We start from the raw sequence: 27,413 nt of genomic DNA on the forward strand, positions 1-27,413 counted from the left end.
CAAATTTGCCACCATGGATATCATGCTGTTAATCCTGTGCATCCCAACTAGAAATAGTCAAACATCCAGTATCATACATCCTTATATAATATAGAGGCCATACCTTTACATAGGCCTGCATATGCACAACAAATATGAGCACTGAGATTAAGGATCCAATTTCACTCCTACACATATTTCTGTAGAGCCTGGAGCATTGTTTTGATAAGTGAAGTAAATTTCTTCATCTAAATTCTTTAAAATCAACATGAGAAATACAGTAAGAGTAACAAATCACTTAAATGCAATTAGTAAGTGAGCATAAGTAAAGAGTCAGATCTGCCCCTCAGCAGAAGACCAGAAACACGCACCAGGCTTCTCTCAAATACATTTTTCAGTGAACAACATCTGCCAGCGATTTACCCCCCCCCCCCAAAAAAAACATGTATCAAAAAAACTAAACAAATATTCTGAACTGGCAGCACAACGTGCTGACGTTTTCGTTCTATTTCAGTGCCAGGACTCTATGATGGAAGCACAGAGGGGTGATCCACCAACATTAATGTCCAAGTCAAGTCATTTGTCCTCGCCACTGTCACCTCAGGCAAGACCTTATTGGGTTAGAGAGAGAGCCCCCGATCCTGCTCACAGTGGCAACAAAACATGGGCTGCTCAGCAGCCCACGGATTGATATCCAAGCTGACATCCTCCTCTCGACATTTCCCAAAACCAGGTCTGGAGATGGCGGGCGCTGTTATGAAACTCCTGCCATCCTGAATATGCAGAGGACTTCCCTGCTGCCTGAGAAACTGAATGTTTTATTGGGATAGCCCCGGTTGGTTGAGTGAATTATCATTCATATAAAATCCATACTATTGGATGAGCAGAGTGTCAGCCCCAAGAGGTCAGCAGCTAATTTCTCTGAGCAGCAGTGAACATTTGAACTCTGCTGGATGCGCTCAGTGAGCTTTATTCACCCTTGTTAGCAGAGCACTCACTCATGTATTGCGTTGATTTCTACATGCATTGCTGCTCTGCTAAAACTTTGCAGATTTGATTTGACACTTGAGCCTTTCCACCCACACACTGCAGTGACATCACACCCTAATGAGAAAAACAGCTGTGTCACAATGGCCAAATGGGAAAGATCTCATTATTGAACCAAAGAGGTGTAATGGATTGCTCTTTGCCACAACCACACCCCTTAGTGTGGCTGCAGTTAAAGGTCAGGGTACAAATCCTGCCACAGTGCAGGCAATAAACGTTTTTATTTTATAAATCAATGGTGGATAAAAGGAGACAAAAAGTGCTATATGTGAGGCAGAGTAATGTAATGCTTTCCATCATTTACCCTCCTCTAGAGATTAGTTTTACAGAAGTGCTTTTTAAACATTTTCATAGACATCCCTTAAAGTCAAGAGCTCAGATTTAAAACAGTAAAATTGAAAATCACTTAACCAAATTTGATTAAAGAACATTAAAAGGTGGCACAAAATATGTCATAGTGGTTCATTCAAGCTCTGAGCTTTGAGAGGTGGTTGTTTTTGTTTCTCAGAAACAGAAGAAAATGGAAAAAAATTTGTTTATCTTAGATTTTTTTAAAGGTTTTTTTTAACTTGTGACCTTCTTGAAAATTGCCCTCAGTTTTGTCCCTGAAGCTGAATGACTTGCCTGGAGCTTCTATGACTATTTTTTTATGTTGATTAAAATGCAAGTACTTTCTCATCCCTAGAAATTTAATCTATATACTCTACTCTTCGGTTGGAGTCAATCTTGCGTTTGTGCCCATTTACTTGCTTGAAATGGTTGCAACACAGGACAGGCTTGGAAACTCTTTGGCACAAAAAATAACTAAAACAATTAATCACATATGGAAAAACTTGGTGGTAATATCTGTTGTTCATCTGTGATTAATAAAAAAATCACCTAGTTGAAGCAAACTCCAACATAATCTCTATCTGCCTCATACCAACTGATGTGTGTGCACCCATGTGTTGTATAAACCCTCTGCCTTAGATAAGGATCTCAGGATCAGTGTGGTTATAATGCCCCCTCCAGTATGAGACGTGATCCCATTAGCTGGAAACAAAGCCTCTTTACTGCCAGTGATAGGGCAAATCTGTTCCTGCACCAACTGAGAGGCGGGGGGGGGGGGCATCTCTCCCACTCTCATTTCCGGACTGTCCAGCCAGCTGACGTTCAATACATTTTAGGGGCTGAAGCTATTGATCTGCACTTCTCTTTCTCCCCCACACAAACACTCTTCCACTCACATCTGTTTCTGTAAGTGCATTACTTTCCTAAGCCTGTCTGTCAGCACTCGCCGACAACATGACGACATAAAGCCAGCCATTTAGTTTTCCAAACAGGAGCAAACAGGCCACTTCACCTCCATTACTGGTGCTCTCAATGGCGAGGAAATAGCTTCCTGTCTTCCAATGGAGTGCTTCACACTACATATTACACCATAATGGTGTCCAGAGCATCCTCCTGTTCTCCTGTGATGCTCTGTAAAGAATCATTTGACCAATTTGGGATCACTGACGGGAAAACAGACAATTGATTTGACTGACACACAAAGAGGTTAAGAGGGTCCATCACATCTGATGGCACAGGCACAAAATAATACAGGCCTAGTGTTGATAAAAGCAGAGGCCTGAGCATCAAGGCAATTAGACTGATTACATTTGGGCTGCCCCCCAATAAACCTGGAGGTCTGTGTTTGAGTCCAACGCCCCTTCATGTCCGCCCTCCCCCAACAAAGATCACACAAGTAAACACCAACATCAGTTCCTGATCCAAACCAAATATTACCTGCACATTTATCCCACATGGTGAAGGAGGTTTTATTTTGCATATCAAAGGTCAAGTTTGTTTACATCTGGGACACTCTACTAGGACTGTGTATGGGAGTATCAGATATTCATGAAACACATAACCTGTTTGATGTCCAAGCTGCAATATAGTAACCAGGTGGACAGGATGCATGGATAAATATCAATGACACTACTAAATATCCTCCTTTAACCTTATGGAAACTGCTTGGCTGCAGTGAAGCAGCCACAGTGATACTACAGCTGTTAAACAGCCCTGTGAACACCAAGGATTACATTCCCATTGTTGCAGTCCCCTCTTACAGCAGCATGTAGATTCATTTACTACAGCTGTGAAATGTGCTGCTATTTCTTGCAGTACTGATCATGGCCAGTCAATAGCAGATGCTAAGGTGGGCCTTTGTGGGGGCCTTGTGATGCAACTTCTGCTTCTACAGTAGGATATATCTGCAGTGATATTTTGTAGTAATTTCACGAATAAAACACAGAGGACCAGTAAGATAAATCCACTGAAATATTGTCAACATGTGTGAAAATGCTACCTTGCACCAGGTTGCTTGCATTAACGCATAAGGACAAAAGAACCCACCCCCCTTCTCCCCCCTTACCTGACCAACCTCGACGATGCCCCCCGAGCCGTCGATCCGGGGGCGCTTGCACTCCGCCCCGGTAGAGTCCACCAGGGCCGCCGCTGTCTGAACGTCGGGCTCCGGGTCTCCACGCTTCATGCCCCGCACGACCGCTGGAGCGCCGCCTGCGTTCGGATGCACCCCGGCCAAGGTGTCCAGCTCTCTATCCCGGTCCATGAGACCCCGGGACACAGGCAGCATGATTGATGCAACGTCGGTCGACATTAACATTTAAAAATCTTCTTTTGTCCCCTTGTTTTGAGCTGAAGTGGCGGTAGAGATGAGCTACTCTTGAGGCAGCCTTGTGCTACAAAGCAGCGTGTGGATGATAAGCAGTTAAAATACACTAATAACGCTGAATTTAATGTGTTTCAATTGGGCCTTTTGCACGAACCCCTAAAGAGTTAATGTATCTAGAAATGTTTTGCCTGTGCGGTTGGAAAATTAATCAAAACACTGCTTTTGGTATTAAAAATATGCAGCTAATAAAAGCGTATTTAGCTTAGCTACAAAACACAGGGGCTCATTTAAAAAGATGTCTCCTCAAACGTAAGCAGGCTAATTACCGGCTATGTAGCCCCCTCGCTTGCTGCTGATCGTGTATTTATTTACTGTAGGGCTGCTTAAGAGGCCTACGGTTTTTTCAGTTCATAACAAACCAATTAAATAAACACCGATCAAAACAATAGCTCCTGGACGTAGTCTACCGCCCAATTTCCATTTGTCTTCGTTTTAATCTCTTCTCCGCCTGATTTAAGAGCACAACATGAACATCCTACCGCAACCTTAAGACGAGAAGCCCCTCAACATGTCTTCCCTGTCGCCTTTTTTTCCTGCCTGTTTTTTGACCACAGAGCAGAGGTTCACTGAAAGTCAATCCTCGTCAGGAGCTCTCTCTTCCCCCCATGTTAGTCCGCAAGTCTCCGTTAAAAGAAAAGACGATTTTTTTGTCCCTCTTTTAAAAAAACAACAAGCAGCGGACGAACGGGAGGCTGCGGTGCTTCCTTCTCCCTCTCTTTCTTTTTCTCGCCTATTATTTCCTTTCCTCTCTCCGTTTTCCCGGTGTGATCTTGTAGCGTGTGTGTTACAGAAAGGAAACTGTCCTCCCCTACCTCCCTCCTCCTCCTCCTCCTACTCTCTTGGTGTAGTCATTCCCCTCCTCCTATCTTCCGCTCTCCGTTTGAACGCTGAGCCAGGCAGCCATGCAGCCTGCAGACACACGCAGTATGCCGCAGTGCCTCCATACATTTCACTGAGGGGAGAGTGAGGGGGGGTCTAATAGCCCAGAGACACAGCCGAGCTCTCACTGTACCCAGATCTTTAACCTAAATGCTGCCTTTTCGCTTTTTTATATCTACTGAAGAATTATTCAACAATAGTTTTATGATAAAACCACATTAGTCGCTGCTGTTCTGCAGTGGTCTTATTCCATATCAGAACAGCAAAGGGTGGGCTTATCATAATGTCCACCACACTAAGATTTCATTCCTAACTCATTACACAACCAGCACACAGGCCAAGGTCTTCACACACAAGCCCAGCTGTGAGTCATGCAGCATGGAGAACCTTATGTTCCACTGGCATTTTTATTGCTTGGATGACACCCAGTGGTCAAAGGCTAACATGAGAGGAGAATACTTCAAAGCCAATTTGCCGAAGCAAATTAAAACACAAGCAAACGATTATTTGAAATCTCATCCCACTGATTTGTAGAGGATCATATGGGTTGGCTTCCCCCTCTACATCATTAACTTTATGTTGTACATACTACAATGTCTTTGCACTCTATAATCTGGCCTGAGAAATACATTTAAATGAATTATGCTTACTCTTAATGAGCATTTGTCTTTTCAGCATAATTAAAGTAACAGATCGAGTAAATTACAGTTACTTTGGTTAAAATTGACAGAAACCCTCAGTCAGACGCCTTCAACTTGTGCAAAATGCTGCTGCACGTCTTTTAACAAACACAACCAGACGAGAGCACATTATTCCCATTCTCTTTTCCCTTCATTGGCTTCCAGTCCATTTTAGAATTGATTTTAAAGTTTAATGTTTGTTTTTAAAGCTCTGAATGGCCTTGCTCCGTCCTATTTATCTGAGATTATAATTGTTCAGGAACATGGCAGGGCTTTGAGGTCATCCAACCAACTTTTGTTGGAAGTGCCCAGGTCTAAATATAAACACTGGGGTGACCAAGCCTTTTCAGTTGCTGCACCCAGGCTCTGGAATAATCTCCCCCGATACGCGTGTGAGTGTTTTATCCTTTTAGTCTGTATTTATAAATGGTGTAAGTTTTTATCTTTATGGATTTGTCTTGAGCTGTGTTTTTGATGCTATTTGATTTTTTGTAAAGCACTTTGGTCACCTGTGGGGTGTTATAAAGAGCTATATAAATAAAGTACATTTACATTTACATTCTGAAATAGGGGCACAGATGGCATTAAGTGGCGCCCCATGTAAGCAGGGTAACCACTAGGCCATCTAGGCCCAGGCCCAGGTTCAAGTCCAGCCTGTGGCTCCTTTCTTGGATGTCTCTCCCCAGTCTCTGAACCCTGTTTTTGATTCAATCCAATAAAAGGGTGTAAAAGCCCCAAAAATATATATCTTCCCTTAGTAGACTGTTCAGTAACCTTTGATAAGTTCTGTCCAAAAAGATCTAGGACCTTTTTGTTAAACTGACGTAGAAGTAACAGGTTATTATACAGAAAAACTGACATAAAATAAACTTTTAAAACTTTTTTTAACACCATCCACAAACATTTTAAGACCCATATGTTTTGAGCTGGTTTAAGATAAACTGAGACAACACAGACATGAGAACACTAGGATTTTCTTATCGTAGTATGCAAATTAAGCTTTCTTGGAGCATTTTGAGATTAGACTAACAAAAAAAGACCTTGATTTGGTACTGTAAGGAATCTGAAAATAGGAAGTCTACATTTTTACTTAATTGGCCAAAATAAAGTAATACCACAGACTCAGGGCACCTACTTACAGTTTTTATATTGCAGTTAAAACTTCTTAATGCTCATTTCAGGATATGTACAACATTCTTTAATTCAGATTTTTAAGCACTGATGTGTCATTGATTACTTTCTTGTTGCAGCTGATAAGCTTTAGCTCACTATAGCTGAATTCTATTACTCTTAATTTATTTCCACAAGTCTGCACGGGCTTTGAATTCTCCCAGCGTACCAGCTTTCTAAACTAATACAGAATATAATCAGTTTTCCAACTGTCCAGTTAAAATGTAATTTATACTGCTCTACATTGCAGTTGGTGCAAATTTAAGACATCAAAATCTTGCATTGAAGATTTTTAATGCTTTTTAAAAGTCTTCAATTTTGCTCAATGAATTTGTCAACTTGTAATTCTTTTTAAGACCCCACTGACACCTCTACTGAAGTAAAAGTAAATCTATTGAAGTTCTGTTTGGGGTGAAATTTGGAATCACTCTCTCACACTCTGCCCATGTGTTGTCATGTGTTGTTAAAGCCAATCTACTGGCCAGTATCATGATGTCTGCAGAAAGCCTGGACCTCCTTGTTTTGGCTTTTAGTGCCTATTTTTTTTCTCAGTAATTGACACAACAATATACTTAAAGTAAAACTACTGATTCAAAAAACCGCACAAAAGTACAGGTACAGATAAAAGCTACTTAACTACAGTAATTTGAGAAAATGTAATTTTGCAGCCTGGTCATACATTATATTCTACTGATTTATCATAGTACAGAGAAGTTTCTTAAGATCTCTACTCAGTTATGTTGATATTTCAAGATAACATAGCTGGTTTTCCTGTGCTCTGAATTAATTTCTCTAAATATCCAGAAATCAGTGAAATTAAAGCACTGTCAAGGGAAAATTGGTGCTTATTTTCCAAGATAAGAATTATTTTAGGATTTTGAAAAAACTGCTAACATGTACTCATCACAAAAAATGGAGTAAAATGAAACTAAGCCATGCATGTAGGGCTCCATGAAGTTGCTTAAAAATACTCAAGAACATTTCAAAATGTACAAGGGAAGATATTGCTCTAACAACATAAAGCAATCTACCAGTCCAGCTTAAGTCTGACCTAAAAAAAAAAACAAACAAACAAAAAAAAAACAACAAAAGAAAATGTAAAATGGATATGTATTGAAGTACTTATTGTAGAGCAGTGATTTCCTGAGTCTCTGCAGCTGCTTAGCCTGAAAAAGACAAAAAAAAAAACCTTGGCATTTAAGGTTAGAAATGTGGTCATAAATTGTGAGCTTCTGAGACGTTAGGAGGCAGTTTTAGCTTTAGACAGAGCCAGATCATTTTGAACATCTATTAACAGTCTCAAATGTGAACTAAAATCCCCCACGCTTATCTTAAACCATTACATTCTGCTTAATCGGTTGAACTTTAAATTAAATAAAGCTGCCCTGTGCTTGATTGGATTACAAACAGCTTGGTTGGATTTGAACAGTGGGAATTTGCCCCAGCCAAGCCAAAAGCCAAGGTTTACTGCACTCTGTGGTGAATGGTTTGCACTTGTTCTGGGTGGTCATTTTTAGAGAAAATCTAAGTACCAGTATTACTTATTGTCATAACAGGAGCCTATTTAGCAGGTCTTGCTCTGTGTGCTTCAGGTTTGACATAGAATAAATACCTTAGAAATGCTCAACTGATTTGTTTCATTTTCTATATTTGCTTAAACCAAGTTACCTCATAACAACTCAAGGTTTGTTTTATTTGCGCAAAGGAATATTGTAGATCATACAAGAAATAATAGTCACATAGAAGCTCATTGTATTCTCTGCACCCACAATCCACTGTATCTGGTTGTAACTGCGACGCCAGGGCCGGCAGGAAATATTCTGAAGCTTCATTACATGTGCAGTAACGGTACTGATGTGCTGCACCTCATTTCCCTGTCCTATGGATCATCGGCTATATGTAAAACCACCTTATCTCTGTTATTCTTGTATTGCCATAAACCTCTGATGCCCAGTCCACAAGGGCCAAATGTTCCTGTAAACAATGCTGCCTCCCACATTTTGATGGTGTGCCACTTCCTGCAGTTAAACTTTGTGGCTGCGGGTTTAGGAACAAAAACATACGCTCAGCCTCTTTTAAGAACTTTTATTGATGGTTCAAGGGATGATGTCAAGCCTGAAAAGTAGAAGTCATTGTCAGCATTGAAATGTAACTTCTCTGTGTTTAAACATGAGCTAAACACATCATTACTGCATACCAGATCATCATCTCCCACACCAACTTGAAGCCTCTTCCATGGTGTAACTGGAAAACAGGAAATGGATCAGTCTTGATAAATAATTCAGGACACTCCTCATTACTAAATCATTGTCCTTCTGTCATGTGGAACTGCAGCCACTGCTGGCTCTCAGGCTGTCTGCAGTCAAGAGTGTTGTAATGGGACTCTTTCATGGGTGTTTTCATGTGATCTTCCAGAATTGAAAAGAGTGTGGAGGGTAATATGAGGACAGAGTGTTCGCTGTTCTTACTGTCACTGGCCAAAGCATCCCTCGACACAGGGCCCATCCTGGGGTGAGCAGATTTCAGTTGAACACATGAAGTATATCTGGGAGGAGGTACAAGTACAGCAGGATTGTATGTAGTGTCCAGTATTGGAGCGTGCAGAGTACTATGACAAACAGCTGTTGCAAATTGAGAATTGGCCAGAGTATGCAGCCAACAAAATGGCCTTTCCACGTCTTCAAGTAATGAATGCTGACACAAGAGATTCACAGATACAGCTGTCACTGGTTTAGTGTTTCATGGACTATGAGTCCATGCCGCAGGAGAAAAGTGGGATTTTGCACAAAGAGAAAAAGCACAAATGAAGACAGAGCTTTCCCTATGAGTGTGTTTCTTGTCAAATGTAAGACTAAAAATCTCTGAAAGATGTAAATGAAATTAACATTACTGTTAAATGTTTATAAATCATGAAGAAAAAACAAAGTCAAATTGTGGTTAAAGCATTATTTCTAGAACTGAAGGGCTTCTGTCAACCTTACCTCCTCATCTGAGTCCTTGAACTCACCATCCGGCAGGAACTGAAAGGTGCTGACAGTGAAGCGACGGGTCTGGGCCCGTGGAGAGGGTGGTGGAGGATCAAACAGAACAGCCTGCTGCGATGCTGGGTCCAAGGGATTAGGGCATCTAGGAGTAAAAACAAATCAGTTAGCTAATTAGACATCACTAAGTACCTGAATAATCCTTCCCTTAATATCCCCTCTCAATGAAAACAAATACTAAAATATAGTGTTTATGGGAAGTTTTGTTTACTTCTGCAGTGAGCACAGCATATTTTTTCACATTAGAAATGCTTTGTCATACCCGTTGTAAAGCAGCAGCCACACAGCTTTGCCAGAGCGGGGATAGGCCACACAGAAGTGAACCAGCAGCACCAAATTTGGATCTGGGGAGTTGAGTAGTCGTACTTCCAAGTAGAGGGGTTTCCCTAGCAGCATCTGCAGGGGCTGGTGATACTGAGGGTGATAGCTGCTGTATGTGGCGTCTAGGAGGTGTATTGGATAAGAGCATGTTGTCACCTGAACCACAGGTAAATCTATGCCAGGGTTCTGTTTTGAAGCATTCACAGGTTGATAAAATATTTGATAAAGTGAAAATTTATTGTTCAACGTGGCTGGCATAATACTTTGCCCAGAGACTCACCGACAGAAAATTATTATTTCAAGTTAATACATAAAGTAGGTAGTAGCTTTACAAAAAGACCACCTACCTTTGGCGATCCTGAGCTGAACTCCAAACATCCCCTGGGTCTGAACTTCAGGCCCAAGAGTGGGAGTTTTGACCATGTAGCTGACACTTAGAAGAGTATTTGGCACAAACCGGCACTCCACCAACAACCTGAGAGCAAATCAGGAAACAAAATGAAAAAAAATCTATGCAGTACTGTGATTTTCTGCCATTTCTACCTTCATTTTTTGAATGTGAAAATAAAGAAGCAATGCAGATAAAGAGAGAAATGACAAGTGGCACCTTATTCTACTGGACACAATATCTACTCTATGAAAAATAATTTTGCAAAGAGAATCAGAGGCAGAGTAGAAGCTGGCCTCATAAAATAACATTTCTGTTGAGAATATAGTAGGGTGGTGAAATATACAGCACACTATCAAAGTCTGTTTTAATTTCTTTATGGTCCATTGTTGCATTTAAAAAAATGTAAAGAATCTTGATGTAAAACTATGGAGCAATTGTAATGGGCTCTTTTAGACAAATATTGACACGACTGAGAACTATGACTGTAGCTCCCCATGGCGCTACCTAGAGCAGACTTTGACTCACAATTTGACGTTTCTGTTTTCTACTCACAGTTCTGGTCCTGCTTGGTACAACAGCTCAGTTAACTACAAACTTAGAATTGCTGGGCTTAATGTAATTTGTTTTCAGCCAAGCAGGACAAACACTACTCTAATGTCCACTTCACACCTAAACTTAAAGCTGCCTAGTAGAACCTGCAGGAGGACAGGCAGTATCCCAGGATGGTGACAGTTTTCTGAGTTCACTGTTAGAGGAGACAAATGTTAAGGACATTTCCACAATAAAAATGCTGGACTAGATAAACATGGCATAATCTGAAGCACAAGTATAGTAACTCAAACATCATTGCCACAATTTCTTTATATTAATCTAATATATCCATGTCTTATTCAGCACTAAAAAATTTGCAAGAAAATTGTTATCAAAGGTTAAACCTAAATAAAACTAAACCTAATCATTCAACTTAATCAATCATTAAAAGTAATCATTAATTCAGCCAGAACTTATATTCTGAAACCAAATGGATCACTGCAAAATATTCAATCCTGAGAAGTGTTTAATTTTATTCATTTTTAAAAAATTTTGTCTAATTTCTTGTCACAAGCATCTCATTATGATCATTATAAGCCACATTCACCAGACAGGTCCCAATAAACACTATCCCTAAAATAAAAGCAAAATAAAGACTGTGTCGCATGCTTTTTTCCAGGCATGGGAATGAAAATGGCTTTGCAACCCACCAGTTGAGAACCAAAGGCTTCAAATAGGGGGAAAAAAATCTCCAAAACAAATTTGTGAGTACATCTTATCCAAGTATACTCAGCAAGTGAATATTCTTGCCCCATCTGCAGGTTTTTAAATCATTACAAGTAATTTAAGGTTTTAATTTCTACTTTTTTGCCTCTGAAATGAGATGTTTATTTGGACTTGTCAGCGATGTGGCTTTACATGAATAATTAAACTAGAAAGTAGGAAAATAGCCTTGTTTGGATCTGATTTTTTTTCATGATCCTTGTCTGACCTGACAGGAGAATCCCTTGTTATTGTGCCGTAGTTGAGGCTGATTGTCTGAACCTTACTGATGACCTCCACCATGTAGATTATAGTTTTCCCCACCATCTGCAAGGATGAGATCAAAAAAACAGAATTAAGTATATGTGCAATGAAAAACCTTGGATGACCCAAACACATCAGCTCAGGTAATTTTGCTCCATGGGAAATTGTTTTCAACGTAGGTTTGATTTATTTGTCTTTGTGTGGATTTACTGACAATAAGAATAAAACAATAATTTCACTAGAGAGAATCTTAAATCCAAACTCCAGAAAAGAAAAGCAGCTCTTGCTTCATTATTTTTGTCCACTTATGTGCCCACTCATTACCACTCTGCGTGTCCCACAGCCATCCATGGGGATCTTGAATAAGGCGTAGTCAGACATCACCCTCTGAGGTTTGCAGGTGGAGTTACCAGCAGCAACAAGCAGGGCAGGTGACAGAGGGGGCTCAGTGAGGGAGGTAGGCACCGAGAAGACAAAGTGGCGGTCAATAGTGCACTCTGAAAGAAGACAACACACAGGTAGATACACAAGCACAGTTATGTGAATATCGGAGGAATAAAAAGGTCTGTAATCTCTGCAGGCAACTGACAAGGAGACCCAAGTTATATTTTACCCTTCCCATATTCTGTGTCACGGCTAGTTGGAATCATGCTATACAGGCTCTAAAATGTGCCTCTTCACACATCTGTAGCAGCCTTAGTGTTTTATATTTCCAAAGCTAGAGCAGATCAACTGTGCTCAGCCAACTGGCATGAAAATGCCAGTGGGGGTTAAACTGCAGCTCACCGTCCATGGGGTAGAAGCAGGCAGGGGGTTGCTTGTTGAAGCAGCAGCCCATAGAGAGGCACTGTGGCTGGGATACAGAGCCATGTCCGCAGGGAAGATGCTGTTCGCTGGGAAGTTTGCACTCTGAGGGACAGTACAACAAATGTCATGCCCATGGTTAAAATAACTCTCAATTCAGGGTCAGGAGAAAATCCAAAGACTTTCAGAGGTGTCAACATAAAATCCATTTTTTACCTTGTCCAGATGTTCGGATAACCACTGGACATGAAAACTGAGCCTCCCGTCTCCCATTTACTGTCATGTAGTAGACAGTGATGACATACATTTTACCCTTTTAGAGAAACATGTTTATATGAGAGAAAATGGGCACAGAAAATGGTCATTCATACCAAAAGGTCAAATGCTCAGTGTGAAATCTGAGTCAATACTTGCCTGCACGCTCATGTGGCAGCGTGAATGCAACTGCAAACTTAAACGGACTTTGCCATCTTTGCCTTTTTTTGCAGAATACCCACAGAGCTTTGGGGCATCCTGAAGGTTCATCTGATTCCCTCTGATGTCTGAAAAAGTTCATGTTGAACCATGCAATTAATTATTTTCATTTAGAGAGTTAAAATGGCAAAATGAAATCTAACAAATCAAAGTTTCAGTGTTACCTTGTGAAAATAAAAAACAGGCCTACCTTTTTCCCACCCCCACAGGGGCCCCCTGAACCATGTTAAATATCAACCCATGCAGAGATGATGGCAACCATATGCACCCCGAAAATATATGAGAAAACACAAGCACATACACACCCTTAACAACAATTTCAGAGATGGGACCAGGGGGGAGCTCCACATTCATCTGATGGGAGTAGCAGAAGACTTCAGGCTTTGGGATGACAGGCAGACGAGGCTTGCTCTTGGTGTGGTCTGGGAGGGTAGGGGGTGGTGTTGGAGGAGTTAGTGCAGGAGTTTTAGGGGCAGTTTTATAAGGGCACTGCAAGTCCAGAGTCCTATACTGGCCCAAAGAAAGGTCCCAAAACCTTAAGGGTAAGGAAATGGTAGTGGGAGTCTAAAGAGATAGAGAAATCCATAAAGTCAGAATGAACATGCATTAAAAATTTTCTCCAAGTTTGTCCCAGCAAGTAAAAAAAACTGAGTTCTTAAAAGTTGGGTTGCACTGAGAAGCAAAAACTTAACCCAGCACCGATGTATGCAGAGCAAATGTTGCATATAGTCCATATGGGATTGGTCGTAAAAACAGGCTGCTGGGAAAGAAAGGCTGGTCTGTGATTTATATACAAGCAAGAGTGGTGTCATAAACTGCTGTAAGGACAGTCCAAGTAGTTTAAGCCACCTGCATCAGCAAATCAAAGATCATTTTGTTATTACAAGTCTCACCATGTTTGACCACATTAAAAATGTTTTTTGTTTTTTTTTAACCACCAATCTACATATAAAAAATGATCAAACAATACATCACTTCAAAATAAAACCCTTACCTTGAAAACATCAGCATGCTAAACCAAGCAACTACTAAATTGTGTTTTTTCCTTCCTTTTGATCTAATTGGAAATAGTATAATTACTAATTGAGGTTTCTTATACAGTGCTTGACAAATTTATTAGACCACCTGTCATATTTGTCTCAAAGACCATTCAGCATCATGAAGTGTTTTAATGCGGACTCTTTCATTTTCAGTGAGCTCTCCATGTTTTACCATTTTGAACAGGAATGAGGGATTTCAAACTGAATTCACCAAAATTTGAGCTGGCTCACTGGGCTTCTCTGAGAAGTCAGAAATTAATCAAGCATAATATTCAACCACTAAAACTAATTTTTCTGTTCAGGAATGCAAGTAAATAACTATAATTTTACATATTAATCAAGAAATAATAATGTGCTTTACTATTTTTTCAGGTGTTTTTTGTAAATCAGTGAATTTGAAAATTCATGGATAGCAATAATAATTATATTTTAGCGTTAAAAATATCATTTGGGTTAAAGAGCTTCTACATATTGGTGTATTAACCATTGCAGAAACATAAAAAATGATTTTGGTAATTACTGATGCTGTTAATTTAGGGCAGTTGTGGCATAAACCTTACTTTGGGTGGTGGTCTAATAAATTTGTTAAGCACTGTATATTGATCCAAACGTTGAACGTCAAGTTCAGCTGTTGCATTGTCACTATGATCATTTAAATAAGAGTCAGACGGTATCCACTTTTTACATTTTTACATAAAGGATACTGATCCTCTTTGGCTATATTTGGCTACTGTGATTTGGGATTTTTATAGTGCTACAACAGCTACATCCTGTTATATCAGTAAAAATTGCAATAATTTAAAAAAAACAACAACAACATGGTTATAGTAAAGCAGTGACATCTGAATGACTTATCTGAGTTGAGTGACAAACATAAAAGTCTCTCACCCTCTGCTGGCTGTGGCAGGCAGGCAGTGGAGAGTGAAGGAACACCCCAGGGCCCTCAGCAACCTGCAGCGCGTACCCACACCTTGGAGGAACACTGGACAGGAAAAGCCACAACTTCTTCTGGTCTAATGTAAGAAATAACATAATTACTCAGACCCTTTGCAAAACACTTGAAATTTAGCTCAGGTTCCTCCCATTTCTCTGGATCTTTACTGAGATGTTTCTACACCTTGATTGGAGTCCACCTGGGGTCAATTAAATTGATTGGAAATAATATGGAAAGGCACACATCTCTTTATAGAAGGCCTTAGCTGACAATGCATATCAGAGCAAAAAATAAGCAATGACGTCAAAGGAACTTCCTGCAGAGCTCAGAGACAGAATTATTGAAGGCTGTGAAAAAATGTCTGCTGCGCTGAAGGTTCCCAAGAGCACAGTGGCCTCTAGAATTCTAAAACGGAAGAAGTTTGGCACAACCAGGACTCTTCCAAGAGCAGGCCGCCTCATAAATCTTAGCAATCAGGGGAGAAGGGCCATAGCAAGAGAAGTGACCATGAACCTGATGGTCACTGACTGAGCTCCAGAGATCCTGAGTGGACAAAGTTCAGGAAGGACAATCATCACTACAGCCCTCCAACGATCAGTGTTTATGGCATAGTGGGTAGACAGAAGCCTTTCTTGAGTGCAAAACACATGAAAACCTGCCTAGGTTTCATGTGGGGTTGTTTGCAAACTCCACTGAGGCTTGTAAGTAACAATATTCTTTTTACTTTGGAGGTAAAGCTGATCTAAGCACAATGGGTGTTACTTAGAAGCTACCAATACATGTACACTAACATGGGTTTGAATTCATGTGGGAGCAGTCACTAAAGTTAACAGAGAGAAAAAAAATGCACTTGTAATCAGTTTGAAAGTCACAAGGTGCATATGTCATATGTGCATATGGGGTTTGAAAGGATTTAATTATAAACTAAAGCACTGGACATATTCAATTTAAGGTATCTAATGAAAAGGTATGGAATCAAAGTTATTGCCACCCATCCTTAAGAGTTATAATATGACAAATTTCAAGGCAATACACTCAGCAGTCACTCAATGATTCACTTAAGACAAAAAATTCAACCTAGAGCTGGCACTCAAAGAGAAACCAGAAAATCACCAAAAGCAGTACCAAATTTTCTGCCAAGCCATCCTGTGAATGTTGGGATATTTTATTAGATAAGTGAAGGTTATAATCAAAAGACAGTTCTCGAAAAACCGAGAGAAAACTTAAGTCTAAAGAAATATCTAAAGTCTATACAAGAGCTAAGAGGCATATTTAAGTTTGAGAAAAAAGCAGACATATCAACTTTGCCACCCCCAGAGAACTGCTGCTAAAATAGCTACAGTACAGTTACAAAGATGGATATACACAAATGATGAGTCACAACTGTCTTGCTTTAAAAAAAAAAAAAAAGGGAAAATCCGTACTACCTAGAAAAAAAGAGCTCTTACTGATACCAACACCTACCTCTGACCTGGATGGAGTCTGGGTGAGCAAAGGGAAGAAAAACAACCATCCTCCCCACCAGACACTGAAGATGGGGTGTCTGTGGAGTGGGCTTGGGTGGACTTAAGGTTGTAGAACTTGTGGTGGTAGAAGCTGTAGTAGTAGTGGTGGTGCTGGTGGTTTTTGGTGGTGGGATCTGAGGATACTGGGGCACAGGGGGGTAAGGTGGCTGGTAATATAGTGGATAGGGAAGATGGTAATAGGGATAATAGGTGTAGGGGTAGTAGCTGCATATGGTGTGGCTAAATGGGGGACAGGTTGGTGGTGGAGATTCTGGAATCTGAGGATGAGGCTGTTTGGAAACTTTAGTTGCGATGGTTGAAGGTGAGGAGGGAGTGGAAGTGGAGACTTGGTCGAGACCTGGTTTCATGTGATACCACTGCATATAATGATAGTAGGAACTATAAGCGGCAGGTGGATAAAATGGATCGACTAGGTGCTGTGATGGCTCTTGAGGTTGTTTTGGAGGCGAGGGAGGTGGGTAAGATCGTGGACTAGGCTGGAGAGAAGCAGGTGCTTGGGCAGCTGGTTCAGAATAGTGGGGGATCTGATGATAATACAGAGGGTAGTAAGGATGTGCTGGAGGTTGGGGTGGCTGGGTAGATGGAGGAACTTTATTAGCCTGAGTTTTTTTGGTTGTAGGGGTTGGAGCAGGGGTCACAGTCGGGTAGTAAAATGGCACATAAGGGTAATACCCACCTGATGGATATTGATTATGGCCAATATCTGGTATTTCAGTTGTCTGGTGAGAATGGGGAGGGGATTTTGAGAACCCTCTAGGAGAAAGGGGCAGCTTTCCAGGCTCAGAGGGTTGGATAGAGAGCTCTGGCTGTGACCCAGGTGGACTGTAAGGAGTGGGTCGAGGGGGGTGGGCAGGCTGTGGGCCAGGAGGATAGACCTGGGGAAGCTGGTGGTAATGGAATCCGGGGTAGGGGTTGTAGGGGTGTTCAGGAAGCTGAGCAATCTGCCCCTGAGTTGGAGGTTGAGGAGGAGGTGGTGGAGGGGAGGTGGGAGGAGGACTAACATGACCTGGTAAATAGGGAGACTGAGGGTCACCAGGAGCCAGAGGAGGAGATGAAGGGGGAGAGGGAACATAGAGAATCTGAGGATTGACTGGACAGGAGAGGATGTATCCCTTGTCATCTAATATAAGCTTGAGTTGAAGGCTATCCTGGAAAATAAAAAAATCACATAACAAAAATGTTGGTGTAAGTAAGGAGTCTACAAATGTCTTTTAAGCAAAATAACTTACTTCAGTGGTGATACAGAGAGCAGTAGTGGAGATGAAGAAGGCAAGCTGTCCAGGATGGGAGTGGATGGGGTACGCACAGTCAGCAGACACAAATGGACTTAGGGCTCCATTCACTGTAAAGCAGATCACAAATGCTTTCATAGTCACATTCAGGGCTGCAGAAAGGACTAAGAATTTTCTTGTGCATTAAAGGATCATTACATCCATACAGTTTGAACTGTGCAGTTTAAAACATGGGGGGGGATTCTGAATTCAAGTTTAACTGCTTTCAGAGCTCAACAAAAACAACAAAGTTGTCATGAGATTTGAAAATCTTCTACAGAAAAGGTGAGGGTACAAAATAAGGGTTGGTAGGTTTGTTGTTGTGGTGATGCTGAATATTGTCTGAGTTGTAATTCCTTTGTAGCCTAAAATTAGGTCTTTACTTGAGCCAATTGCATTTGCTTTTCAAAAATTATGAAAGTAGCATTAATTTGTGAATATTATCTTAATGAACAACACATAAAAGTGTCAAAATCTTTTCAGCCACAGAGCTTATTTTCAATAATCCAAAAACAATGGGAAAACAGGCTTTGTCCAAGGAGCCTGTGCAATGCCAACTACTTGGCTATCTTACAAAAAATACTTCATTCCTTAGCACTTCAAGCACAACAATAAAGTTTCATGCTCAAGTTAAGAAAAAAAAAGCAGGAGCGCAAACATACCTATGACTCCCATCATGGGCATGTCCTGTTCCTGCCATGGTATCTGAACTCCAATGCCATAGGGGGAGCAGAAGACTGAAGGGGCCGAGTGTGAGGAAGAGGGAGCAGGAGTGGACACTTGCACTGGGCAGGAGAGCTTCAGAGGGCTTCCTCCCCACAACAGGGGCAACACATAACTGCCATTCTGACAAGGAAATAAATAAGGGGTTAATGTGCACAGAACAAAATGACCACTCTTGGGATTATAAAACAGCTGCTGGTACCTCTTGCGTGATGTAACATGCATCATAAGGCACCATCATCTCAAGGTCACTCCATGTTGTCCTCACTGAGTAACCACAGTACGGGGGTAGGTGGAATGGGGAGATGGGAGAGGCTGCTCCTAATAAGACAGAAAGGGTTGACCAGCTCGTTTTAGAGTTGCTATAACGCAATTGTTTATCAGCTAAAAAACAATTTTGGTAAGAGTTAGGTTAGACAAATAAGTAGACATAAATTGGCTCTAATTTTTAAAAAATGAAGCTTTGAATATTTTCCTTAAATGTGCATCCCTAATACCTTTGGAGTTTTACTCTGTAGCGTACACAAAATCAGAAGTCTGAGTGTTTTTTAAAGATATACTTTGGGGCTTTTAATGCCTTTATTTTAGAGAGGAGGACTGGATAGAGACAGAAACAGGGACCAGAGAGTTTGGGAAAGACATACGGAGGAGCCGCAGGCTGGACTTGAACCAGGCACATGGGGCACGACCTAGCCATTAGACCATCAGTACCCCAAGTATGAACATTTTTAATAGTTTATAGAAATATGGATATGAAAAGAAGAAAAGGCTTACTAGCAGCTAAAAAAAGATAAAAACTCTTCAGTCCAACACAAAGACTACACTTTACCTAGCCTGGCTTGTATACAAAATCTTGAACTGATGCTGTTGTCCACATTTCTTCTTCATATAATGGGAAAAACACTGCCATGCCCATAAAAATTTTAAATTCAGATTATATTTACCATCATCATTGGGTTGAAATAGATAATTAGTTCTTTTATGCGCCCCTGGTTCTTTTACTTGAAATAAATGATTTTTAAAAAATCCCTATTCTTGCACATTCAATAAGAGCCTGTTGACAAAATCGGATTGATCCAAAGTCCACAAGCACCTTTCTAATCTTCACACATCTTACCTCTGTCAACTAACAGGTGTGGGAGTCCTCCTCCAGATGCTGTGAAGGTCATGACATTATTATCGCAGTGCACCAAAGGCCTCATGGTCTGCCAAGTCTTGTAGAGTGGGCTTGCGTCCAACGATGGGCCCAAAACTTTCCCCTTGACCCCATCAAAACCTGGGGGATAAAACAACATGTCAAAAAGGGGCAGTTTGTTAAATCCTCTGCTGTTTCCTGTCAGAACTCTGGCTCTAAATAAACAGGTAAATACATGAAAACTTCTGTTAATCTAACCAACAGTAATCTCATTTTATGGATTACAAGCATTCTTGTCTTGCAAAACCTATAGCGTCAACATTACCCACAATGCAATTAATAAGCAGGCTATGAGGTGCGGGAGAATTAGTGGCCATTTTGTAGGCATTAGGTCATGGAAAGCCTGTTTCTTTGCAGCTCCACACACAAAAACATGAATAAAATCATAATTGTCAGCATTTTTGGTCTTCAGCACAAATTTGGCACAAGTTATGTCATTTGAAGTGCATGAACAGTTTTTCACTACGTCCATTTTGAACCAGCTTTTATATAAAGTGAAGATCAGAGCAATCAACAGGTGCTGTATATTTTTATGCATCCATTAGCTTACCCGTAGAATCTGCTTGATATCCATCTCTGGAGCTGGAAGAGGAAGACCATGACAGTGGGCTGATTTCACCAATTGTCCAAAAGGAGCCATTAAGCGCGAAGCTCCTGTCATTTCCGTCCGGTTTATTTACTTTATATTCCGGGACTGGCCGAAGCTCGCTGATATCAGGTTGGTTAGCTTGGCGCAGTTGTGGACGCTTAATAACATGTTCAACCCAACGCAAATCCCGCTGCTCGAAGTCGGGGTGACTTTCAATCCTTTCCCACCTGTGAACTGTTGGCTTTTCATGCTGGTAAGTCCTTAAGTCATCCTCCTTTTGTCTGAGACTGACTGAATGGGTTACTTGTAACGTGGAAACATATAGGGTTACCGATACTAGAAGAACAATTATTGCTCTTTTCCGTTTGCGAGACATCCTAGATAGTTGATGCTATTTGCTCACGCGTGTTTAGAGACGTCACCTGAACATGATAGAGAGAAATTAAGGGCAGGCCTAATCAGGAATGGACCAATCAAAACGCTGGAAGTGCACAGACGGTAAAAAAAATAATAAGAGTGAAACTTCAACCGCACAGGATTTTGTTTTCACAGGTTTTTTTGTGCATGAAAGGTGAACAAGGATAATAATTCTGAAATTTGCACAACACACATTTGTTACTTGCACTCATATTGGTGATAATCTATTCAAGTTTTTATCTTACCCTCTGGTAGACCTTAATCTGCAGGCCTGCTTGTCCTGCAGTATTTCATTTCTGGTTTTCTCAGGGTTATATTTTATACATTTGATATACATTTGATATCATTAATTGTATTATCAATTTATTTGATGCAAGTTATAGATCACTAAGGGACTTGATAAAATACATCAGTAAACTGTTCAGAAAAAAAGATTAAAAAAAGATAAAGCAAAAAGGCCATATGTGTCCTGTATGAGGTGCAGGGATGAAAGGTTAGGGGTAGTCTTGCAGAGATGAATCATGAGTTGTTGACTGTGGGGGAGTATGTTAGTTATTGTGTTGCAGCACATTTGCAGAAGCCTACTTTAGGATTAAATGATCAGGTTCTTTATGCCTGGTGGTTAGCTGTGGTGTTCAGTTGTATTCTAGTAATCATCCAAAAGAAATCCTGCAGAGTAGCTGGAGCTGTACCTGATTAGAACTGGACCAAAATAAAAGATGATAGACAAGTGGTCAAAATCTTTAGAGATTTTTTTCCTGTGTCTAATAATGTCTGAACTAGGGATGCACTAGTGTATTGGTTTAACACCAGTGTCAGCTGATAACAGCCCTGTTGACAGACATCTACCCATTAGCAAATAATGTGGCATGAACAGATGTCTGTAGATGATGTTTATCTTTTGTGTCAAATCAGTTTAATGCTGGTAAGTATCTGACTACTGAATCAAAGAGGAGGGTTTTTTAAGTGGGCAGAGGTTTTGCTATTGGAAGTCTTGCACCATAACAAATTATGGAAAAAACAGTGGTATCAATATTGTTGGTCAGCCAATTCCTTATTATTTTTAAACCATAAACTGTAGAAAATATGGGACAGACCCTGAGTGGTGAAATGTATAACCTGTATCCTTTTTAAAACAAAAAAGGGAGTTAAAAAAACATTCACCAACCCCATAGTATTTGTCTATAAGGACAAAATATTTCAACCAAAATCATTTTTGAACCAAGCTGAAAACATGTTTATTTCAGTTTTGAAAAAAAAAAAAGCTTTATTTTTACATTTGATGTGTGTGATGTCTAATTTTTCTGCAGCCAGCCTCAAGTGGACCCTTGAGGAACTGCATTTTTCATTTTTATTATAGTAATTAATTAATTAACTAATTAATTATTTATTTGTTTTTTGACCCCTGAGGTTGAAGTTTGTTTTCAGCATCGGTATCAATACCATTCTGGATTTCCACAGCTGGCACATCTCTAGTCTGAACCAAATGTCAACATAATCCATGCAACAACTCTGAAAACATTTCACCAAAAATGTCTACCTTATGGTGCTGCAACATGAAAGAGCAGATTATCACAAATAGACCAACAATGGCACACCCAGAGTCATGTAAAAATAACTAGATAAATAAACATGAGCCTCTCTAGGACAGCTGTGAAAATCAGAAGTTGTTTGCTACCATGTGCTTGTCTTGTGGATGAAATTTCTTGCTGCTTTATTTATTTCTAAAGCAAATCCGTCAAGGTTGCAAGTACACCATTTTGATTTATTCCTGGAACATTTCTCTCTTTAAAATCATCTCCAGTTTCTTAAGTATGAAGTCTACTCGCTGGACACCCACTGTGAGGTTGATGTTAAAGTGAACTTTCTGTAGAGGCTCACATGTTGTGATGAAAATAGAAAACTCCAGTGACTCAGATGTGACGTACAAGGGGAACCAGCACCGCTCAGCCAGCACCCACTCACCGTTCACAGTGAGGATATGACAAAGGGTCAGTTGGTTTTAATCTTAACTTCTACTGCCTCCCTGCCAGAGAAAGTACTTCCTCCTAGTCTGTTCCTACACACAGAGACAGAAATACAGCTCTGCCAGGATTTTCATCTCTGCTGCTCTGAAATAAAAACATAGACTTGCTCTGCTGGTTCTATCTGTAACAAGCACTGGGACAGAATTTAAATTATCAAATTATGCTCTCATAAAACCTAACCCCATTGTTGGCTCCTTATGTGTATCACCTGAGGTAGCCTGCAGGATTTTTAAAAAATTAAATATCTGTTCTTTAGTTCTGATGTGAGCTACTTTTGTACCTATAATCAGTGGTGGACAAAGTATTCAACTCCAGTACTTGAGTCAAAGTATTGATACTCATGGTCAAATCTAACTCAAGTACAAGAAAAAGTTGCTCGGTAAAATTTTTTTCAAGTTAAAGTACTAAAGTACTTGTTTTTAAAAATACTTAAGAATTCAAAAGTACAAAGTACATTTTCTAATATCTAATATCATTGCTGTATTGTTTTCTCAGTGCTTTTATAGAAGCTTGTAACGCTCTGAAACCACCTAATGACGTACTGACTTACATGTAGAACCACTCTGCTACAAAAAGTCTATAAAAACACCTGTAAAAACTTCACCATAAAAATGCAATCAAAAACAAAAAAGACAGCTATTGTCATTTATTATTTTTTTATAATACTTTATTTATATTTATGAATTAGAACAACAGTCATTTAATTTTTGATGATATGAATCATTCTTCATTTCTGAAATCTCAAACATCGAGCTGAGATATGGCCATGGGTGCGCTGGTTTTTCAGCTTGAGTTTCTCATGCTATCTTCATTGCCGAGTTTTGTTTGAATGAAGGAGGGAGGGCTTGCTACACAGAGCGAGGATGACGTAGCCTTTTTCCAAATCCATCCCAGGTGTGAGCAGTGACTGTGATTGGTTCCCTTCTGTGAGGAGCACAGCGTGTGGCCAACTGCATTTTAGAAAAGAAAAACACCAACATCTGACAACAAAGCTATGCTGAACCTAAAAGGAACGAGTAACAACAAGCTTCCTAGAAATGTAGTGGAGTCGAAAGTACGATATTTGTCTTTGAATGTAGTGGAATGAAAGTCATAAGTTTCAAAAAAAAAAAACAAATACTCAAGTAAAGTACAAATACTGAAAAAAATGTATTTAAGTACAGTACTCAAGTAAATGTACTCTGTTACTCTCCACCACTGCCTATAATGCTTTTGTAAAGTGCCACGCCATTACATAGGGGAAAAGTCAACATTTTCTCTGGCTATTTTACCTTATTTATCTTCTGCCTGTTATTTTAGTGGTAGGGGTTTAATGATACACTTAACTCCCAATACAACATATTTCATAATATGAAATGTGTATTGTATCTTAACTATCACTTTGAAACAAGGTGCACACACCTCAAAACCTTTTTTTGCCTTCACCATGTCTGAATGCATCCTTTTCTTAGCTCTTGACATTGGACAAGAGAGCCAAAGGCAAATAACACCATCTGCTGATTAAAAACAGGATTGCAACATATATATATTTTTGTTAAATCAATTCAAATCCTCCATATATGGGTTTCAATTTTCAGTTGTATTTTGAGGTATGTTACATCCCTATTAAGTTGATTGACAGAAAATTGCTCTGATCTACATGTATTAACACTTCGAGAAATGTAGCGATGTAGCAGCAATGACAGGAAAGGTATTGGAGCAGCTGGATTGGCAATTCACCATGTCAACCTTGGTCCTGTACCTCTCTGGTCACCTGATGGCCATCATTCAGCCCTGCCCCTGGCCCATGCCCCATCTCTCCAGGTATCCTACCAGCTGTCCCATCTGCAACACACACAGTCACCACCAGCATCTGGACCAGCCCACCAGGTCCTGAGCACCAAGTATACTGTGAGCTGTATAAGTCCCGAGAAAGCTCGCCATGAGTCATTCCCATATCAGGGGGGTGACCCTCCTATCCCAGCTCTCCTGAGCTTGTGAGCTTTAGACACATGGTCTTGCCAGTGATACCAAAAATGCACCAAAGAGAATTTGTCACAAAGGAGTCCAGTCAGCGCCTCTGGCCATTTGTCAACATCCAGGCCTCACAAAAGTATCATAAGATTTAAAGGACCAAAGACTGAAAGATTCTGACTTTCATCCACATGCTCAGATACCAGTAATGCCACACTGTCTTGCTCAGCAAACCCATCGCCCCATGTGCAAGTTCAAGTCTGCTGTTGATCTCAGCCTTGCAGTTAGTGGATGAAAAGATTATGCTGCCATGGTAGATGAACTGCTCTAAAACATCCACGCTCTCACCATTTGCAGACACAGATTTGATGGCGCTATCGAGTTAATAGCCCCAACAAGGACATCTACAGTCTCCGCAAGGATCACAGGATCATCAGCAAAGTCCGGATCAGTGACACTGCACAGTTCGCTGCACCTGTTACCCACCCTATTATCCAGTCCATACAGGTACTGAAGAGCGTAGGAGCTAAGATGCACCCCTGCCTCACCACAGAATCAACTGGGCAGAAGTCAGAGATGGAGCCACAGTCACAGCACTCTCTGTACAGAAAATAGGGCAGACGTCAGCCAAATGAGCACACGTGGGATCCTGCGGATTGCCAAGATCCTCCAGAGAGCATCTCTGCTCACCAAGTCGAACGCCTTCTAAAGTCAACTTAGGCTGCAAGGAACCCTCCGTTGAATTCCCAAAGCGCTCAGTGAGCACCCGAAATGTCAGGTAGACAATCTAGTGTAGACCTCTTAGGTGTAAAGCCAGACTTTTCAGACCGCTGGTATTGGAACAGTGGATCACGGATCCTGTTCAGCAGTATCAGTGCAAGGACCTGCCCAGCACTGAGAGAATTGTAAGATCCTGTAGCTGTTACACTCTTGCATCACCCTTTCACTTCCAGATTGGAGGAACAAGACAGGAAAGAAGAGGAATAAAAGCAGAGAGAACATCTTTAAACTTTGCTGGATGTAAATTACTTTTAAAATAGCCAGAAAAATATATTTTGGCAAAGGAAGTAACACTTTAAGTTCAATAATATCATATGATTGTATTATTCCTGTGCTTAAAAAGATGAGGATTCTCTGTTTTACCATGTTTTTATTTGGATTTTGATTTGATATATTTCTATTGTTTGCAAAACTAATATTTTGTTCTTTGGATCAGACTGAAACAACAAAACTGTTGTAGAGGGAACACAATTTGGTGATGTGTTAGATAACTGTGGAACGATGACTGGGCAATAATACAACCCCAGAGTGAAGGCTTTGTTATCACTGCTAACAGAAAATTAATGATCAATCATCCTGATGAATCACAATTATTTATCTTTATTTATGACTTAATATGTTAGAAGTAGTAATTCATAAGTCACATTTATTTTGCACATCAAGCACAAAGTCTTTAAGCAATTGGTCTCTGGGCTAACATACAGAGATGAACAATCAGGCACACTTACACTTGAAGGAAATTCAGAGTCACCATTTAACCCAAGAACCTATCTTTAAAGTGTGGGAGGAAGCCAAAGAGAATCCACCTATACTCAAGGAGATCAAAAAGAGCTCCTTGAATGTACATCCAACTAGGATTTGAACCAGGAACTTTCTTGCTGTGAAACAACAGTGCATCACTGCATCTCTCTTCTAATAGAAATTGTAGCTGGTATTTACTTGCTTAATTTTGAACAACACAAAACGGTCCCCAGATTATGAGTACTTCAGTTGATGTGCTTTTCTTCACTATTATACTTTTTCTGTAGAATAATGATTTTTTTATTATTATTAAAAACACATTATGTTCCTGCTTGTTCAAGATCTTAAAATAGATGAACAGTCTTAGAGGATTCTGGAAATACACTCAGTGCAGCTGCAAGTGTTATTAAAAGATTGCTTTAAGCCTGTTAATGGCGTCATGTCTAAAGATTGTTTTATCCATTGGTGACACTACACAAATATTTATATGAGAGTTTAGCCCTCAGTGTAGATCCAAGCCAAGCCACAGAAGAAATACATTCATCTTCCTGTTTGATTTAAATCACAGTAGCTGTACATACTGTACCTTCCCTGCTCTCTGCAGAGCCATGTGAACTGAGTATTTGACTCTTGCCTCATGTTATTGTACCGGCCACAGATGACCTGAGTGGGAAAGTGTTGGTTTAGGTCCTCAGTCTGATGTGTTTCCAGGTCAGGCTGCTCATTCTGAGTGAATCCACTCTGTTAACAAATGAAGGGGGAAAAAGGGAAGTAATTATGGTATCTCTCCTCATCCCACCTCCAAGAGGATAAAGCAGCCATTGTAGTGTTCAGATCAAAACGTCCTCTGCCCATGTACAGTGAGACATCACAGCCTGAGGGCCACTAAGACAGAGGCAGAGATTTTTTGAGGCCTGTTAGAAAACATCTTTTCTGTTTTTTATTTTCTGTTGCCTGCCACAAAAATTATTTACATCAGTTTTTATGTAAAAGCACTGAAACCACAATGCTAGAGCACTCTATTAAAGCAAGAGTTGGCTGTTTAAAATGCTGTTAAAATGTGTAAAGAAGTAAAAAAAAATAAAAATAAAAAAAAAAAGTCCCCTTACAGTCTGTTCTGGTGTAATATGTTCACATATTAGATAACTATCACTCATA

At 40.2% G+C, this 27,413-nt stretch overlaps 2 protein-coding genes across 6 annotated transcripts in view; both read right to left on the reverse strand.

Moving 5' to 3' along the window:
• rbfox2 (RNA binding fox-1 homolog 2) overlaps positions 1–4,537 on the reverse strand; it is a 43,527-nt gene extending 38,990 nt beyond the window's left edge. For all 5 annotated transcript variants that reach the window (XR_005991841.1, XR_005991840.1, XM_041786172.1 and 2 more), the window contains exon 1: positions 3,422–4,537. Coding sequence is in view for 3 of the 5 variants with exons in the window: in XM_041786172.1 (XP_041642106.1) it covers positions 3,422–3,673 (252 nt within the window). In the remaining 2 variants the exon portion in view is untranslated. The remainder of the gene's footprint in view (positions 1–3,421) is intronic.
• A 4,004-nt stretch (positions 4,538–8,541) lies between these two features.
• On the reverse strand, positions 8,542–20,759 carry LOC121509118. The gene is made up of 19 exons (XM_041786353.1): positions 20,299–20,759; positions 19,671–19,829; positions 18,756–18,874; positions 18,493–18,676; positions 17,789–17,901; positions 16,498–17,707; positions 14,988–15,112; positions 13,365–13,623; positions 13,000–13,127; positions 12,802–12,898; positions 12,568–12,690; positions 12,106–12,278; positions 11,747–11,844; positions 10,181–10,308; positions 9,775–9,955; positions 9,453–9,597; positions 8,940–9,016; positions 8,669–8,715; positions 8,542–8,586 (listed from the first exon to the last, which is right to left on the reverse strand). The coding sequence occupies exons 1-17, from the start codon at positions 20,711–20,713 to the stop codon at positions 8,942–8,944; spliced, it is 3,732 nt and encodes a 1,243-aa protein (XP_041642287.1). The 5' UTR covers positions 20,714–20,759; the 3' UTR covers positions 8,542–8,586; positions 8,669–8,715; positions 8,940–8,941.
• Positions 20,760–27,413: the final 6,654 nt, after the last annotated feature.

This window comes from Cheilinus undulatus, linkage group 4 (assembly GCF_018320785.1).
Source record: "Cheilinus undulatus linkage group 4, ASM1832078v1, whole genome shotgun sequence".
Taxonomy (NCBI): domain Eukaryota; kingdom Metazoa; phylum Chordata; class Actinopteri; order Labriformes; family Labridae; genus Cheilinus; species Cheilinus undulatus.